The sequence below is a fragment of the Leguminivora glycinivorella genome, chromosome 11 (assembly GCF_023078275.1).
Source record: "Leguminivora glycinivorella isolate SPB_JAAS2020 chromosome 11, LegGlyc_1.1, whole genome shotgun sequence".
Lineage (NCBI taxonomy): Eukaryota > Metazoa > Arthropoda > Insecta > Lepidoptera > Tortricidae > Leguminivora > Leguminivora glycinivorella.
In genome coordinates this window covers 14,880,883-14,896,847 of record NC_062981.1, presented here as the reverse complement: position 1 = coordinate 14,896,847, position 15,965 = coordinate 14,880,883, and the positions used below count along the sequence as shown (strand labels likewise).

General features: G+C 38.3%; 3 protein-coding genes across 4 annotated transcripts; all 3 read left to right on the top strand.

The window, feature by feature from the left end:
• The first annotated feature begins 1,696 nt into the window (after positions 1–1,696).
• LOC125231405 (peptidyl-prolyl cis-trans isomerase-like 4) lies at positions 1,697–4,542 on the top strand. Its single transcript, XM_048136852.1, has one exon. The coding sequence runs from the start codon at positions 1,768–1,770 to the stop codon at positions 4,441–4,443; it is 2,676 nt and encodes an 891-aa protein (XP_047992809.1). The 5' UTR covers positions 1,697–1,767; the 3' UTR covers positions 4,444–4,542.
• Positions 4,543–6,481: 1,939 nt separating this feature from the next.
• LOC125230995 (putative neuropeptide precursor protein) lies at positions 6,482–9,822 on the top strand. Of its 2 annotated transcripts, XM_048136317.1 has the most exons (5): positions 6,482–6,682; positions 7,349–7,474; positions 7,751–8,006; positions 8,133–8,285; positions 8,383–9,822. In XM_048136317.1, exons 1-5 carry the CDS (start codon positions 6,604–6,606, stop codon positions 8,924–8,926), a joined length of 1,158 nt encoding a protein of 385 aa, XP_047992274.1. In that variant the 5' UTR covers positions 6,482–6,603; the 3' UTR covers positions 8,927–9,822. The 2 variants fall into 2 exon arrangements, with proteins under 2 accessions (XP_047992274.1, XP_047992275.1); XM_048136318.1 differs by lacking the exon at positions 7,349–7,474.
• A 1,266-nt stretch (positions 9,823–11,088) lies between these two features.
• LOC125231150 (putative ankyrin repeat protein RF_0381) lies at positions 11,089–15,533 on the top strand. Its single transcript, XM_048136511.1, has 4 exons — positions 11,089–11,260; positions 11,485–11,652; positions 14,731–14,819; positions 15,108–15,533. Exons 2-4 carry the CDS (start codon positions 11,573–11,575, stop codon positions 15,428–15,430), a joined length of 492 nt encoding a protein of 163 aa, XP_047992468.1. The 5' UTR covers positions 11,089–11,260; positions 11,485–11,572; the 3' UTR covers positions 15,431–15,533.
• Positions 15,534–15,965: the final 432 nt, after the last annotated feature.

Here is a 15,965-nt window from a genome sequence, read left to right as displayed (position 1 = left end):
GCATATCAACATCTAAATAGGGAAACAAAATTTTAATTAAGTAGACTCCAAGATTGAACCTTGAGCGTTGCAAGTAATTCGAAAATGTAACTTTCCTCCATACTGATAATTACAACCGAAATGCGGGAAAACTATTAACTTTTAAGGAATACAGGTCTAATTAAAATAAATGTCATAATAAATTGATTATCAACAAAATAAATTCAATAATGCAGATCATTTGCCATTCTTAGAGTCAACTAATGCAAAACTTTCACATCAATAATACATATGTGCGGATTGCCTGATCTTTTGCGTGATCTACTTTGGCATATGTCTGCGATGCGACTTTTTGTCCACAGAGAATTTCAAAACATCTGAACTAAAACAAAAAGCAAGACTCATCGTTAATTCTAAAACTTAAAGTTCATATTTCACTGCATGGCATGCGATTTCACGTCTCACAGTCATTCATGCTAGGCTAACCTTATATTCTTCGAAGAATGGTTGGTAAATTTTCAATAGTCACTTTATTAGGGTGGTGCGGAAGGAGGGTTGAAACAGTCTTTATTAGATTTGCCAGGATCGCACGGCGGATAGCATGGTCTGCGTCCGACACCTCGATATTGAAAATCGGAGGGTAGGTAGGTACTTCTACTTATGGATCGGTTGCATTTTGGTCTTGAAGGGTCACGCAGACGCTGAAAAACTTAAAATGAAATATGACACTGTAAACTGACCGTTCGCGAAATGATTATGTAGGTAATTACCTATTACTCTATGGGTAATTATATGTCTTAATTCAACATGTGTTTGTTTTTCAAGTTGCGAATCGTAAAGTGTGTATATGTACCCAAGATATACAAGTCATAGCTCTAGCAGAGGTATCTGTAGCTACCTAGGTACCTAAGAAACAACTGAGAGCAAGGACTTGCTATTTTTACGGTCCAAAAATGTACAATTTTACTCTGCTATCGATTATGGTTAATTGTGTTAGACGGCCATTTGAATCTTCTGCAGATATTTATAGAGAAATTAAATAGTAGGTATTATTCTGCCCTCCTAAGCTGAAAAGCGCTATCTCAAATGAAACTCCATAGCTAACTTTTACTTCAGTATCATTTTGTTTTGAGATAGCGCCATTCGGCTTAGGATGATTATGAAAATTCCAGTATGCCCTTTAAAGAATATCGGCATTAATTATCACGACATCTGTTAACAACTGCTGTAACGTCTACTACTTGCTAGTATACACCATGTATATACTATCTCACCTTAAGAAATGCCCGTGTTCGATGATAGATGGCGCTTACAAACATTGTATGAATGAAATCGTTTCGTTCTACGTACATACTACCTCGATTTAACATTTCTAATAATTTTGATTGAATTTAGCTTCACACATTTATTGTATTAAGTATCTTATTAAAAGATTATGAAACTTTTTTTACTACTGAAAAAGAAGCATGAAATAATAACATTAATAACCAAGAAAAATAGCATTGCGGTCAATAAAATATCACACGACTTGTTGTAAAACGGAACGTCACGTGAAAATAGCGAGGCCAACGTATGCATAGAAAGTGATATTCGAATATATAACTTACTGAAGTACATTTAGAATTTTATTTAGATTGAACAACTTTACAGTTTTAGTGACGCCACCTAACGTAAAATGGAACATAATAATTGAGGTTATGTTTCATTATTGTGATGTGTCAGTATTCGCGTAAAAAGAAATATTACAATAAAATCCTGAATATTGCTGTGCCAAATACTTTATAAATTATGTCTGTTGTGATAGAGACTACGCTCGGAGATATTACTGTGGACCTTTTTTTAGAACAACGCCCTATAACATGTCTGAATTTCTTAAAACTCTGCAAGATGAAATACTACAATTTCAACCTGTTTCACTCGATTCGAAGCGGTTTTATAGCTCAAACTGGTGATCCGAGTGGAGAAGGGTCCGGTGGACAGTCAATATGGGGGCTTTTGAACGGTCCGGAGAAACGTTTCTTTTCCGGAGAGAAAATGCCGAAAATACGTCACACTGATGCGGGACTGCTTTCTATGGTCTGTACCGGGGAAATGATGGTCGGCTCACAGTTCTTCTTTACACTTGGCCCTGATTTGGACTCTCTCGACGGCGTCCACTGTGTCATAGGCGAGGTTACGGAAGGCCATGAAATTCTAAGGAAACTGAACGATGTCATTTGCGACGAGACGCATCGTCCCTACCAAGATGTTCGAATTACGCATACAGTTGTTCTCGAGGACCCCTTTAGTGACCCCCCAGGGTTGCGAGCACCTTCGAGGTCTCCATCTCCTAGCGCTGAAAGATTGAAAGGAGGCCGGATTGCTCCGGATGAAGAACTAGATGAAGCTCAAGGAAAAACGGCTGCGGAAATACAAGAAATGATTGAAGAAAAGGAAGCAAAAGCCAGGGCTACCATCCTTGAAATTGTAGGCGACTTACCAGATGCTGACATAGCTCCGCCTGAAAATGTTTTGTTTGTATGCAAATTAAACCCTGTCACAACTGATGAAGACTTAGAAATTATATTTAGTCGCTTTGGTAAAATTGTGAGTTGTGAAGTCATAAGAGACAAAAAGACTGGAGACTCGTTACAGTATGCTTTCATTGAGTTTGATGATAAAAAATCATGTGAAGATGCTTATTTTAAAATGGACAATGTGTTAATTGATGACAGGCGCATCCATGTTGATTTCTCACAGTCAGTATCCAAAATGAGATGGCTTGGGAAAGGTAGAGGAGTACAACATTTTAATGATAGAGGTGAAAAAGTGGCAGAAGGTAAACAAGATAGATACAGGCGATCTAAGAGTAGGGAAAATAATCAAAGAAAGCAATATGGCAGAGATAAACACACAGGCAGTAGGAGAAATGAAGAAAGGAATGATACAAATGTCACAAATAGAAGAAGTTATAGAGAAAGAAGTAGAAGTAGGTCTAAGACAGAATATCAAACTAATTCTGGAAATTATCGTGAATCTGGAGAAAAACAATCGACACGAAAATCTGATGACTATTCAAAAAGAGAAAAAAGAAGGGAAAGAAGTTCTTCAACATCAAAAAAAGATAAGAATGAAAAATCAAAGGACAAAAAAGACAGATCAAGGCACAGACATGAACACAATCATAGAAGTAAATATGATGATTTAACTGAAGACCAAAGCAAGTCTCATTATAGAAATGATGAGTTTGAGAGCAGGAAAGATAATAAATCCAGGAATAGCAGGCAGTATGACGAGATAAGAAAAGAAGAAAGGGAAAATAAGAAAGATGATGTAAGAAAATCCAGAAATGAAGATCAGCATAGAAGTAGAGATGTTTCTATGAATGATTTAGATGATCAAGATACTGGTAGAAATTACCATTCTTCTTATAAAAAACATGATGATAAAACAGATAGGCAAACACACAAACAGAGACATAAAAGAGAAGATAGGGCTGTTGATGAATCAAGAAAAAGAGATGAAGATAAGAATTCAAGGCATATAGAACAGCAATCGGAATCTGATAAAGAAGTTCTAGAAAGAGAACATAAGTCAAATTCTAATATTGAATATAAAGATAAACAAAGTACTGGAAGTGAGGATAATAGGCATGAAAAGAAACACAAAAGAAGACATGAAAAAGACAAAAATAGAGATGAACACGCAAGAAGTGACCTACAAGACCAGGTAAAAGAAAGGTATGAAAATAACGAAATTAAAAGTCAGCATGAAAAAAATAGTAGCAGACACACAGAGAAAGAAATAAATAGATATGAAGAAAGGCATGATAAGCATAATAAGAGTAGAAAAGAAAGGGTCCATGAAGATAATCTAGAATATAATAAAAATAGTCAGGATACTGATGATCATGAAGGAAAGAAAGATGTTAAAAGTAAGAAGAAACATGAAAACCATGCCAGTAAAGATAGAGGTGAAGATCATCAATCAAGCATGAGACTAGAAAAGAAAGAGAGAGAAAGAGGAAATAAAGACAAAGAAAGTAACCAAACAAAAAAGAAAAAATCATCCAAATCAGAAACACAGGAAATTGAAAAGTCTGATCATGATACAGACGACCCGCGCAACAATGAAAAAGTAAAGAAACGAAAAGCAGAAATCAAAAAGAAAGATGTGAATAAGAAAGTTGATAAAAACAAGTCTTCTAATAAGAAAGACATTAGAAAGAAGAAGCGTAAACCGTCTACTTCTTCAGATTCCAGTGATTCGTCAGATTCCAGCACTTCCAGCTCGAGTTCATCCAGCAGTGATTCGGATCACAGAAGAAAAAAAAGGAAAAGGAAATATTCTTCCTCCAGCAGTAGTGATTCCAGTACTTCTAGCAGTTCATCATCTAGTGATTCATCTTCTTCTAGCTCTGACAGTGATGCAAAAAAAAGGAAAAATAAGAAGCGCCGGACTATGACTAAGTCTAAAAGGAAATAAGTAGTAGTGATAGTTATTTATTAATATTATGTTTGCCATACAATTTTGCATTGTGTTGATTACAAATTACAATTTAGCATTAAATGATTTTTTTTTCTATGAAGTCTATTATTTAAATATAGCTAAATATTTTTGATTTTTTTATGTCAGTAATTTTTTATAACGACTAAATAATAGTACATTACGATACAAGTGCGTAAAAAAGGAAGTTCGAAACGAATGGCGATAAATTAAAACACGACCGAAGGGAGTGTTTTAAATCGACACGAGTTACGAATTTCCTTTTCGCACATGTATCGTACGACGTTTTTCAGTACAGATGGCCCTCCGAAGTTTCGACCTGACATCTGTACTGAAAATAAATTTTCACCACACGAACTGGTAAAGCTCTTGACTTTACAAAAACTAATGAAAAAGTTCAATTTTATGCACAAGAGTGCAGAAGATATCAAGTTAAAATTTATATGAAATTACTTTGCACACTTGTGGATAAAATGCAATTTTGCTATCTGTTTTCTAAGAATAAAGAGAGCCTTTACCAGTTGGTGTGGTGAAAAACAATTGCTAGGTACAGTCAACCAATTTGAAGCCTAGGCCACTGTAGAACCTTTGCACAGTAAACGTCAATGTGACTTCTTATGCCAAATACAACATGGTTTAAATGAGACAGGGTTCTAGAGTGGCCTAGGATTCAAATTGGTTGACCGTAAGTAGGTAGTTCGTATTTTTTTTTACCTTATTTCAAAGAAATGAAGAAATGTGCACATATGAACGAATGCGCAGATTTTTACCTAATAGTCGTAATACCCCTATGAATGGATAACATAGATAAGACAGCTGAAGTGATAATCGTTCACGCTCCTTGGCGAACGATACGCAACTGCCTCTGTCACACCAATACGGAAGATACTCTACGGAGCATGAACGGTTGTCCCTTAGGCTAAGCAAGCAGAAGAAATGAAATCGCGATAGAGCGCGAGTTGTGATAAACCGCCATCCAGATAATGAGCCCTTATTACATAGACTACATAGAGGAATTGGGCCGTTACATACGAAAGTATAGCCTACATAAAGACACCAGTGTATTATTTCCAACTAATTCAGTTAGGTATTCAAAATGATTAGGTACCCGTTTCTTATTTAGTTCAGCATCAGCGCCGACCTAAGTAGATCAGTGAAATGAGTCCCAGACTCGTTACCTAGAACTTAAAGTAATCACTGGAAAAGTCATTTCCAGTAGGCAGTCGCATCATAATATTTAATGTACCGAAATTAATAAGCAACGACGCCGTCCGTCTCGACGCGGCGCTTAACTGGTCTTTTGTAAAGCAATCCATTTATCTCAGGTCTGGGGCCAGGGAGGAACTGAGAATAATAAATAATATTAGTTCCCAGGCCAGTGCTATTTTATTTATCTTTTTTCTTCTTTCATAATTCATTTAAAATCAGGAAAAATTTAATCAACCCGTATACTGCTGACTGGCTTCACTGGCTTGGCTTGCTACCATCAATACCATCATAATAGCTAGGGACACCGACAAAACGGACATTTATCGGTTTTTTGAAAAAAAAAAAAACCGTTTATTGACGCCATTATTTTTAACTAATCTATTATTCATTCTAACTAACGACGAAGTGGACGACCACTTCTCCCGTTATCAACATCCGCGTCTTGGCTATGATCATAGCATAGCGCTACTCTGTATGGATGGGGTTTCGGCTTGTAGCGAAAATAATAATTTCGTACCTAGAGATAATAAAATGAAAAAGAGTTGCGATTAGCGCTGAACGCGTTAAATTCATGCTTTCACTTATTTTCACTATTCTCATTCACAAACAATATTTTACGCGTAGATTAGGCATTCAAATTATTTTTATACCCTCACAAGGGCACAAGGATATAAAAGTAGCTACTGTAGCAAAGGGAGCCAAAAGCTGTCTACGTCACAAGATGTTTGTTCACTTTGTTGTCCGTTAATCCGTCTCTGTGTGCATCCCTACTGCGCATGTTACGAATTTATCGACAACAGACCGGGTTTTCTCTCCAGTGAGCTCTGATAGGCGACACTTGTGCTCCGCTAGTGGCCACCTAACAATCGCATCCGGTCCTTTGCTACCTTTAAATTGTTAGCTCATATTCAATCTAGAATTGGCGTGAAGATGTTATACATTTCGTTAACCGCGTTGTTCGCGGTTTTTATAGCAGTTCATGCTGTGCCAACCCCTACAAACAGCAAGGGTACGTATGTCGTATATTATAGACTACCTACATGATTATTTTCATTTACTGTAATATAATTTCTTTGTTTCATGCCACTTAATTATTATTTACGATTGTTCCACATTGTATTATTTTAAAGGAAACTTTTGTTTTATTTTTAATGGAGGTGTATCAGATTGTTTTGTTATCGTGTATTGATCAGCCGGTGCCCACTGCGCTCTAAATTTAGCAACAGGTGTCTGCGCGGTTCCGGTGCTGCGTAGTTCATTTCAGAGACATCAACTTCCTCTGACATAAAAATGGAGCCTACTACAATCTCCATACTATTTCTATTTATAGGCCACTTATTGATCTGCGGATTAAACCAAATAGTTTTATAGGTTAATATCTAAAATGCTAAGCCACTAACTTCAGCATTTTAATCTCCATTTTGAGGTTTATAAAATCAACTTGCATGGAGCTATAGATTATTTTAACAGCAAATTATAATGAGCTTCCATTTATAGTATCTCACCTAATCAGCCATTTCTAATTTATCAATGCTACTGCATGTCCTCTTATAAGATGAATCAAAAAATTTCAGTTAAAATATTTCTTCTATAAGCTCGCTGCGGTATGAGCCTTAATATTAATACTAGATTGTGTTTTCTACCAAATAGACCCAAACAATCGATTGAATTTTAGATGCCGGTCCAATTGGTGAACTACCTGAAAATTGGGACCAAGCAAAAGACGACACACAGTCTTTATTCCTCAACAAGAGCGACAAAAACGATTTGGAACCGTATCCGCTCGCGCTCAGCGAAGAAGGTAACAATGGCCACACCAAAGCGAGCCTCACTCACATCCAATCTTCTTTAATGGGACAGTTCCTGATGGCTGTCGTGAGCTTATTGTCCGTCTTCAACAATTTCTACTGCGCGACTACAATAAACGGAATGCTCTTTTAAACGAATAACCTACTTATCTTCTCAACTCCCAAGTTTAACCTTCCATATATTTCACGTTATTTAACCTTCATCCTTCATTATTTCTATATGTTATGTGTTGAGTCTTCTGCTAATCGTCCCCCAATCATTATTTTAGGAAACTCTGAAGGATACGAACAGGGGGTAGCGCAGCGTTATGATGTTGCGCCACCACAGGCTGATCTTGATAACCTTATCATGAGACCAGCTTATGGAGCGGAATTGTACGCTGAGCCTCCGGGCAGGCGAGAGGAGGGCTTATCCTCTGAGTACGATTCGCGCAGACGAAAGCGCGGGAGTGGGACAAAGGTTGGAGGAGCCGGTGCTGCCACCAAGGTAGCTACCAAAAACGGCTCTGGCAAGAAGAACCTTAAGTAAGTCAAACTGATATAAGTACCTATTTAAAATACCAAGTAATGTATATTGCACTCTGATACTTACGGTGTCAGTGATGTGTTGAATTGTTGATACTTATTTACACATGCTTTGTTTTTCATCAGGGCCGAGGAACACGAGGCTCCTTCGCCTTTGGATTCGGCGGTCCATGACCATGACCACCGAAGCAAACGTGGCAGTGGCACGAAAGTAGGTGGTGCCGCCGCGTCTGCCAAAACGGCGACTAAAAACTCTGGGGGCAATAAAAAGAATTTCAGGTAAAGAAAAACTGACTGCGTATAAAATATTACATTTCTCTGTCCAGCTGTCCAGAACTATAATGATATTAATGATTTTCTCTTTCTTTTTATATAGGCCTATATCTGAACGCCGCAAGAGAGACTCCGGACTAAGCGCTGCCGATGTTCGAGCACTTTTGAATTTGTGGGAAGCTCAAGAGCGAAGGAAGCAAGAAAGTCAGTGGACTGCTAATCAATGGCCTGCAGACCGTTTTTATGGACGCGTTAACTCAGTCGACGAAGAGCAGCCTGAAGTCGATGAGAACGGTGACATCTGGTACAATGAGCCCGTGGTTCTCAACCCTCATGAACGCGAATACCCTCATCATCCTTCTTACTTCTCTGAGCAGAATCGCATGGCACTAGCTCGCGGCTACCCTGACGTGTACCCGGTTGACCCAGCTGAACTTGCCCAAAGGTATGAGGAGGCCCGGCGCAAGCGGCAATATGCGAACAAGATGAAGAGATTTATGGTGGCAAGGAAACGCTCTGATGGCATGATGCATCAACCCAATAACTACAGGCCCAGGGACGACCTTTACACGCTTGCTGAACTGCTTCGCTCAGCGCCTCGTGTGCAGGAACAAGACATTCCAGTCTATCGGCGACTGATACTTTAAGTCCATTCGCATATTTTGGTGTCCATTCGTTGCCATCGCGATAACAACTCAGAAATGATAGTCCTGTTGCATCGATGTCAGAACAATAAATTAGTCGGATGGATGCCTATGTAATAATTTGGGGCGGGAGATTGTCGCGCATTTAATTCGCAGATTGTAGCGGATACCAGTTTAGTAATAAGTAAAATAGTAAGTATTAGTAACAAGATACGTCTTAGAGTATAACAAGTAATTCTTCTTACTAAATGAAAAAAGCTAAAAGGCCTAAAAAAATACAATTACTTTGTACTAAATATCTTCTAGTATTATTTACAAACTTGTTACAAAATCATTAAAGTTTTATTTTGTTTTCTTTAGCCTAGGTAGTACGAAATACCTACGAATGTTTTGAGTGTCTATCCTCTACCTCGTTTCCTGCATATCTGTTCTGCATTGGTACGAATTAATTAAATATTCATAATAGAATAATTAAACATGTTACATTAATGTGGAAATTTAGAATCCGAAATGTCTATATATTTACAGTGAAGTCAAACTTCACATTTTATTATATTAAATTATGCCTAGTATGGTTTAGTACGTGTAAATTATAAACTTGCTGTATTAAATTAGTATTAACTAAATAAATGTTGTTTAATTTGGCTGTTTCGTAATTTTAATAACCTAATTCATGTCTATAAGATTCAAAAATGTTTGGGTACAACAATTGTAAACAAAGTTAAATAAGACATCAATCGTTCTTAACACTACCGAGCTACCGACAGCGAGCGGGCAGCAGCTCGTTGTCCAACGGTCTGTATTGTATGCTATGTTTGCTGAAGTGTCGGATATCACAGCTATGCTCAAAGCCTCTCAGTCTTGAATATAAATTATAATTAATAAAAAGACTAACTAAAGTATTTGTCCGTTATTTTAAAATCATAAATTAATATTGTTTCAATGAATATACTTAACCAATTAAGAGCCAGAAACTAATTACTTAGGACTAGATACGTAATTTCATATTGAATACAACAAAAATACACGAGTTTACAAGAAAAACACGATGCCCAGCTTTTTGGACGCCACCGATAGCAGATATAAATTATATTCAATATAATTTCCCCACCAATAGCTGGCTTTATTCAGCTTTGTGATTACTGATTAGTGATTACATATCTTAGTTTATAATTTAAACGACACTAAGTAATTTGTTTACGTTTAACATGACCATTTGTTTACATTTTACAAGACAGTAGGTGTCATGTCATGTCACAATATTGAAATGAAAAAAAGGTTTGCCTGTAGGTATCCAGTCCCACCTTCATAGTGAAAATCACTAGGCTGTCATAGGCAGTAGTACCTACTACTATTTTAAGGTTTTAAGAGTATTTTATGACAGTGTCATATTAATGCGCATAAGTCTCTTTATATTAATACCTACCACTCTTTGATAAGTTGCTTGTTTAGCTAATAGGTATATGAAAATTATTTTAAGCTGAACTAGTTTTACATAGTTTCTAACACTCCCGTTTTAATATGAATGAAGAAGTTGATGTAGCATTCAGTAACATTAAGCGGGATCCTGTTAGTTCGACTCAAGTGGACGCATGTACATGTGCTACTGATCCTTATATCCAAGATGGCCCAGCCAAGTCACGATCAACGTATGAATTATTTTGTTTAGTGACTAGCTATACCAAAATGTTTATAAAACGTTTATGTAAGGATTTATTTCAATCTCTGTTGGCCAAATGGTACTGCGATCGCGTGTACCCGGACCACATTTCCGAACTTATTAAACTTCACAAGAGGCTTCGGTTAGAACGGGGAGGGAATTTAGTGACTTACAGCCACTACCGTATACTGAGACAGTCTGTTGATTCAGCGAGTAAAGACAGGCCGATTTCACCGGCACACATCAGCGTCGCTGGAAATTCTCGTTCATACAATTAATAAAATCCACTAGAAAATAAAGGTAAAGACAACATCTTCCTTCGTTTCTTAAGCCCTTGCTCTTACTCAGAAGTCAGAGACTATAATGATTATATTATATGTGGTAATTCAGCTTTACTCCGCGTCAAGTGTTTTTAATAACTACTACATTGTTATTATATTTATGTTTCTAGTTTCCGAAGACGACTCAGAAAACTCTTGCGATTACTACTTTAGCTGGACCTCACTCCACTCTGATACTTCCGAGGGCTATTTTGCGACTGTTAAGAAACGCCGAACTCGTATCGAAGGAGTATCAGACCCTGAATTCGAAAAAGCCGTATATTTCCTTTTAGCTGACAACAATCTACTTTTAGCTTGTGAGATTGGTGACAATGATTTAATTGAAAAGTTAATTAGGTGATCACTTAAACCTTAATACGTTATATACCTATTTAATATTAATATAATAGTGTTTTTACATGATTAACTGTACATATACTTCGGAGGTAGGTGTATATTTTTTTTGTTTTTCTTCTTGTGCCTCATTTCCCTATTGGCTATAGGATGAGGAGTGACACAGGTTGTCATAAATAAACGGTTGCCGCTAGAACTGGTTAAACAGCATTTTTTACTTTTTTTAGTCGAGGAGTAAACGTTAACCTTAGGGATCCGATCGGTCGAACTGCACTTCATTTTGCAGTACATGAGGGCAACATTAGGGCTATCAAAATGTTGCTTGAAGCAGGAGCACGTCCCAATGTTATGGATAATGTCGGTATGACACCACTCCAGATATGCATCATGAGGAGGTCAGTTTTTTGTAATACATATTACATATTTGTTTTTCTTTAACCTTGCGTTGCTATTATCTAAACCCGAGCAAGCAAAAGATATTCAAAACACGAGCGTAGCGATGTCATGTAATTATGACGATCACATGATATTGAAGAAATTTTCCATTAAATACAGCTCGCGGTACCATTATCACATGTTATGACCATACAATATCATGTTCATATTTCATATTGGAAATGTGGAATTTAATACCTATTACTTTAATTCTTTTAATAACTTTCCAGTTATTAAAAGAATTCCTCGCGGTGCAAGGATATGCGTTGCCAATCGCCTCTCTCAGCTGATAGACCAATGTGTGACAGTAAATAACTTGGATACATGGAGCAATCTCCTTACTTTTGTTTACAACACGCTACATGTCACGTCTGAGGACAGACAGCTTTCGTTAACACAAAAAATTAAAAATAATTGTTTTAAGCCCCTGGAATTACCGCTAGAGACTACAGATAAATTAGGCCAAAAGCCCTCTGCTTTTAACCTAGGAAAAACAGTAGAAAACAAGATTGCGGAAGGAGATTTGAAAGGCGCTGCTCGTATTTTATTTTCTAGTGACATATTATCGCCGGATACACCCGAGACTCTCGCAGCGTTGCGTTCTAAGCACCCCACTGCCCCCAGCGCTCCATTTTTCTTGGACCCACCAACTGCGATCGAAGAATGTCTTCAAGTCGAAGACAAGGACATAGTCGAGGCAATTTTTAGCTTCAAAACAGGCTCAGCAGCAGGTCTTGATGGGATCTCACCTCAACATCTTAAAGATCTCACAGCGCACTGTGTTGGTGATGCCGGCAGAAAACTCATAGGATCCTTAACTAGTATAATAAATCTTATGTTAAGTGGTCGTGTACATGCCGACATTGTGCCCATACTTTACGGAGCCAATCTAATTGCCTTAACTAAAAAAGACGGTGGCGTGAGGCCGATCGCAGTTGGTTCAACGATTAGGCGTCTCGCATCCAAAATTTCTGGTAGACACATAATTTCCAAATTGCAGCGCAGGTTTGAACCAGTCCAGTTAGGTTGTGGTACTAAAGGCGGCTGCGAGGCCGCTGTCCACGCACTTCGTACTTTCCTCAAGAACAGCCAGTGCCAAGTTTTATTAAAAATTGATATCAAAAACGCTTTCAACTCTGTAAATAGAGAGACGCTGCTGACGGAAATCAGGAATAACATCCCAGAGCTTTATAATTACCTCCTTCATTGTTATGCTGATCCTTCCAAATTAATGTATCGTAGCCATGAAATTTCTTCAGAAGTTGGATGCCAGCAGGGAGATCCCTTAGGTCCGGCAATTTTTTGTTTAGCAATCAACCCCATTATTCAAAATTTATCCTCAGATTTCAACGTGTGGTATCTAGACGACGGGACTTTAGGAGGCAGCTTGGCATCAGTGCTTTCTGATCTCTCTCTTCTTAAGTCTAAATTTGAGTCCATAGGGTTAGAATTGAACAGTAATAAATGTGAATTATATATTCACGATCCATCTGTAATACACTCGGACGTAACTGCAAAATTCAATTCTATAACACCTAACATTGCCACTGTCACAAAAGATTCCCTTAGCCTCCTAGGCACTCCAATTTTGAAAATTATTTTCCATCTTTCATCAATAAGACTGTATCAAAATTTCAAAATCACGCCGATCGCCTTCTAGAAATCAGCCCTCATTCAGCCTTAATTATTCTAAAATTCTGCCTTTTCATCCCAAAATTAGTATACGTGCTTCGTTGCAGCCCGCTTTGGAAACATCAAAATTTACTGCTACCTATAGATACCATGATCCGGACTAACCTAGAGCAGATTCTGAACTTAAAGCTTTCTGACCAATCATGGGTACAAGCGTCTTTACCCGTACGGTACGGTGGACTGGGGTTGCGCAAAACCTGTAGCGTGTCACTGCCGGCATTTCTATCATCTGCCCACAGCTCTGCTGATCTCGTAGGAAAAATCTTAAGGGTTTTACCCATAAACTACGAGATCTCAGACTTGGGTGATGCTAGAAATGCCTGGCTATCAGCTTGCCCGGGCCACGACCTTCCACATAATCCCAAATCACAGAGGATCTGGGATAATGTTTTGTGTAAAACAATTTATACCTCCTGCTTAGATAACAGCGAAGGAGCTGAACGCGCTCGGTTGCTCGCAGCCGGCTGTAGGGAGGCCGGCCATTGGCTTAACGCTTATCCTTCGCCGAATTCTGGTACACACCTCGATGGGAATACCCTCCGAGTGGCGGTCGGGCTGAGGGTTGGGGCTGTAATTTGTGCTTCCCACAAATGCCACTGCGGGAGCGAAGTGGACCAGCTGGGGCGCCACGGCCTTTCTTGCCAGCGAAGTGCGGGGCGTATGTCGCGTCACGCCGCGCTTAACGACATTATCCGACGGTCTCTTACCTCTGTAAACGTGCCCGCAATATTAGAGCCGACCGGTATAGCGCGGGATGATGGTAAGAGACCCGACGGAATGTCGCTGATACCGTGGAGGATGGGACGAGTGCTGGTGTGGGATGCAACCTGTGTGGACACACTGGCCCCGTCTCATCTTCACGGTACCACAAAGAAAGCGGGCGCGGCTGCAGAGGCTGCAGAGACGAATAAAAGACGTAAATACGGAGGTCTCGACGCCAATTACAACTTTGTTGCTTTTGGCGTCGAGACCCTCGGTCCGTGGGGTCCGGGCGCCCAGATTTTATACAGGGACTTGGCGAAGCGGCTGACTGAGACTACGGGGGACAAAAGAGCTGGCAGCTTCCTCGCTCAACGTATAAGTATTGCGATTCAGCGAGGAAATGCTGCCAGCATCTTGGGCACTATGCCTCAGGGGCCCTCTTTAGACTTAGATTTTTAGTTTTATTATTATTCTTTTTTATTGCCTAGTTTATAATATTTATTGTACCAAATTTTTATTTAAGTGTTATAAATAAATGAATTTCAAATTACTTATTTATAACGAATGCACTTTGACGCACGCTCGCAGCAAAATTGATTTGATTGTTCAAATGGATGAGTTGAACAATTTGATATTTATTTCAGGCCATCTGTGGAAGTTGCAAAACTTTTATTTGATTACGGGGCCGTGATTTTACCTCGGGTAAAACCTCTAAGTACAGGATTATTTTTACGTAAGTATGTTACCTCTACTTTACATTACATTTTGAGTCCGGTAATGCGCTATAATCATCATCATCATCAAAATCATCAATACATCAACTGATATTCAAAACGTATCTACTTTTATATCTAAATGAAGTACCTACTAACTCTGTCTGTGTGTGTTTCTCTTATCTTTTTGCGCTTTAACTGCTGACCACTGACATCGAATTCAATACGTACCTACTTATCGAGAAATTTTAAATTTCAAAAAAAAAAATAGTTTACGATCAAAGCTATTAGTTAAATCTATTTTTCAGAATTTACTATGATGTGTACTCCAACGCCAGAAGAGACTGAACTTCTCGCTTTGTTGCTTGAGAAAGGAGCTTTGATCAACGATCCCAATGTACCAGGCGGGCGATCAGTGTTACATTTTGCTGCCATGAGCAATAACTGCAAGCTCATTCAGGTTTTAGTCGATCTTGGCGCCAATCTTTTTGCCAAAAACCATAGGGGTGAGACTCCCTATGATGTTGCTGTAACTTTCAGGTGTAAAGAAGCAATAACCTGTTTAAAGGACCTCATGTTTCCTAATACTACAAGTCAAGAATTTAGATTGAAATTAGGTAATTATATATAATACAGCACTGCTCTGCCCAAAAACGTTGCTTGTGAAGTTTTTAAATTAATGTGTGAAGCAGTATGTATTCAATTTAATTAAAAAGTTACCTTATTGCTATTGAATTCGCAGTTTTCTTTAGTTTGTCATCCCTTCCTTACTTTTTTAATACTTCTTAATTTTTACTGTTTTTAACCCCCGACGCAAAAAACGACGGGGTGTTATAAGTTTGACGTGTCTGTCTGTCTGTCTGTCTGTTTGTCTGTCTGTGTGTGTGTCTGTCTGTGGTATCGTAGCTCCTGAACGGATGAACTGATTTCGATTCAGTTTTTTTTATTTGAAAGCTGTGTTAGTCGGGAGTGTTCTTAGCCATGTTTCATGAAAATCGGTCTACTAGGTCGCGGTCGGGGGTTTTTTCAAAATTTTAATTTTGTGGTTAGGTTATTTGCCAAGTTGTAAGCAAAGTTGTAAGTAAATTTAAATATCAGAATTTCCGATGAATTCTTGAAAATCGGTAATCATTGTAAACGGTCGAGGACAACACTATTCATGTGAC